Raw genomic sequence first — 2,350 nt, forward strand, 5'->3', positions numbered from 1 at the left:
AAAAACATCAGCATTAGCATATCGTTCAAAAATAACCTTTTTCTCAATTAATTCTCTAATAGCTAATCTGCTAAACCATCCCATGTAAATACCTGAAATCATCTTTTCATATCGTTGTTGATCTTTGTTGACACTAATATCATTAATCATATCATCAAATCTGTTGAGCCCAAGTTCTGGGAATTGTAATCCTCCCCATTCTGTGTTAACAATCATATAATCTTCTTTGTAAACTGATTTTAATTTAGAAGAAGCAAAGTTAGATGTTTTCTCAATATAACATCCATTAGTTCCTGTACCAAAAATAAGTCCCATACCACATGATGCATCATCATATGCAAGATTAGCAAATGTTCCTACAGTGTCATTGATAAATGCGACTATCCTAATATTTTTAACATTAACTTTTGCAAGTTGGTTATGGAAAATTTCAACAATATCTTTACCAATGGATTCTTTAATATCCCATCCTTTTGACCAGGATTGTTGAATTCCTTTATCTATAGCAATTTGTTCAACAGCAAAAGAAAATGTCAATCCAGCTTTAATTTCTTTTTCTTTTAAATTGTTATTTTCAACAAACTCTTTAATCTTTTGGGCAATAAATCCAAAGAATTGGTCTATGGTTGTTGATGTTTTTGGCATAATACATTCAACTGATTTAAGTTCTCCACGAACACCAGGTTCAGGAATTTCTAATAATAAGACTCTGAGATTAGTTCCACCAACATCAATACCCATAAAAGTACCAACTTCTTTACCAGTAGGAATAGGGGCATATGTTGGAAGCATTTGAAGAGTACTTGGTTTATCTTGAAGTCCATTTTCCATCTCTTCTAAGAGCTTAGATACAATGACTTCCATCTTCTCTTTATCAATAGCAAATTGGTCAATGATTTCTTGCATGAATTCTTGATTTATTTAAAAGTTCTTCTTGACTTTTTAAGTAGCAAGATTTTTAATCTTTTTTCTCAATCTATTTTGACAAAAAGAATTTAAAGTTCTTATCAGAGTCAGTTGATAAAACCCCTTAAATTAAAACAAACTCTGAATACTTCAAACAAATAATTCTAAGAACCTTTTTGGTATTTGAAAAGAAAAGACAACACTCAAAAATAATAAAGGATTAACAATGTCATAAAATCTTATGAAAGAAAATAGTGTACTAAGAAAAGATTTGTCAGAATAATCATTATCATAAATTTGTATCTAACAAAAATAAAAAAAGAAATTGTATTAAAAGACTACATTGAAGAGTTATTAAGAAGAAGATATAAAATCCTTGATTTATTGAAACGTTTTTAAGCAAAATGAGACCTTTCTCAAAATAATATCATTACAAAAGTTTTTTATAACAAAATATTTTTTCATGTAAACAATTTGTATCAGAAATTTTTTAACTCAATTTATCTAAATAAGTCAAAATTAATAGAAATAGAGCTTCGTTAATACTAACCTAATTCATAGTTAATATAATGAAAATCTTTGTAACTTTATAAAAATGATAACCAAACCTTTTTTCTTCAAAACCATAAAACCTCTTTTTCTAATATTTCCTTTTATTATTTTTCTACTTGACTATTAACCTTATTGCTAAGCTTATTGAGTTTCTGTTTTTTTGTAAAATACTCTTTATTATTTTGGTATTATTTCGTTATTGGTTAATTTAATAAACGAAATAAAATTTAAAAGAGATAACGAAGATTAATCTTATGAATACTTACAAAAAAATAAATTTTATTAAATTAAAACAATTTGAAAGATAATTTAGAATAATGCTATATATGACAAATTATAAAAGAATAACAAAATTTTAAGAAGTTAAAAAGTTATATCAAAAATGAATAATAGTAATCTTATAAAAAAGTCATTGAAATCACTAAAATAAGAATTGGATAAAAATAGGATGAAGAGAATAGTAAAACAAATAACAAAAGAACTAGAAGTTAAACTACTAAAGGTATATGAAGCCCGTGATAGAACTTAAAATCAACAATTGATGACTTCACGCGAAGATTTGGTTTATTTAAGTAAGCTTGCTGAACAAAGTGAAAGATATGAAGAAATGGTTCAATACATGAAACAAGTAGCTGAAATGGGAACTGAACTTTCAGTTGAAGAAAGAAACCTTATTAGTGTTGCCTACAAGAACGTTGTTGGTTCAAGAAGAGCTTCATGGAGAATTATCTCATCTCTTGAACAAAAAGAACAAGCTAAAGGAAATACTCAAAGAGTAGAATTAATTAAAACGTATAGAGCAAAAATTGAACAAGAATTATCACAAAAATGTGATGATGTTTTGAAGATTATTACTGAATTCTTGTTAAAAAATTCTACTTCAATGAAAGCA

The 2,350-nt window shown here is 26.6% G+C and overlaps 3 protein-coding genes across 3 annotated transcripts in view, besides 1 other annotated feature; 1 reads left to right on the forward strand and 2 right to left on the reverse strand.

Annotated features, from left to right (window-relative positions):
- Nucleotides 1-906, reverse strand: part of EDI_161910 (hexokinase, putative) — a gene marked incomplete at both ends in the record, with an annotated part of 3,140 nt that extends 2,234 nt beyond the window's left edge. The window contains one exon of the mRNA XM_001741765.1: nucleotides 77-906. Within this exon, the coding sequence (XP_001741817.1) occupies nucleotides 77-906 (830 nt within the window). The remainder of the gene's footprint in view (nucleotides 1-76) is intronic.
- Nucleotides 907-1,724: 818 nt separating this feature from the next.
- Nucleotides 1,725-1,751: a sequence feature (AT_rich).
- Nucleotides 1,752-1,999: 248 nt separating this feature from the next.
- Nucleotides 2,000-2,327, forward strand: EDI_161920 (uncharacterized protein; the record flags this gene model as incomplete). The annotated part of the gene is made up of 2 exons (XM_001741766.1): nucleotides 2,000-2,250; nucleotides 2,306-2,327. The coding sequence occupies 2 exons, from the start codon at nucleotides 2,000-2,002 to the stop codon at nucleotides 2,325-2,327; spliced, it is 273 nt and encodes a 90-aa protein (XP_001741818.1).
- Nucleotides 2,328-2,338: 11 nt separating this feature from the next.
- Nucleotides 2,339-2,350, reverse strand: part of EDI_161930 (N-chimaerin, putative) — a gene marked incomplete at both ends in the record, with an annotated part of 906 nt that continues 894 nt past the window's right edge. The window contains one exon of the mRNA XM_001733513.1: nucleotides 2,339-2,350. This exon is cut by the window's right edge and continues 894 nt beyond it. Within this exon, the coding sequence (XP_001733565.1) occupies nucleotides 2,339-2,350 (12 nt within the window).

Source organism: Entamoeba dispar, genomic scaffold (assembly GCF_000209125.1).
Source record: "Entamoeba dispar SAW760 scf_1105229464033 genomic scaffold, whole genome shotgun sequence".
Classification (NCBI taxonomy): Eukaryota; Evosea; order Mastigamoebida; family Endamoebidae; genus Entamoeba; species Entamoeba dispar.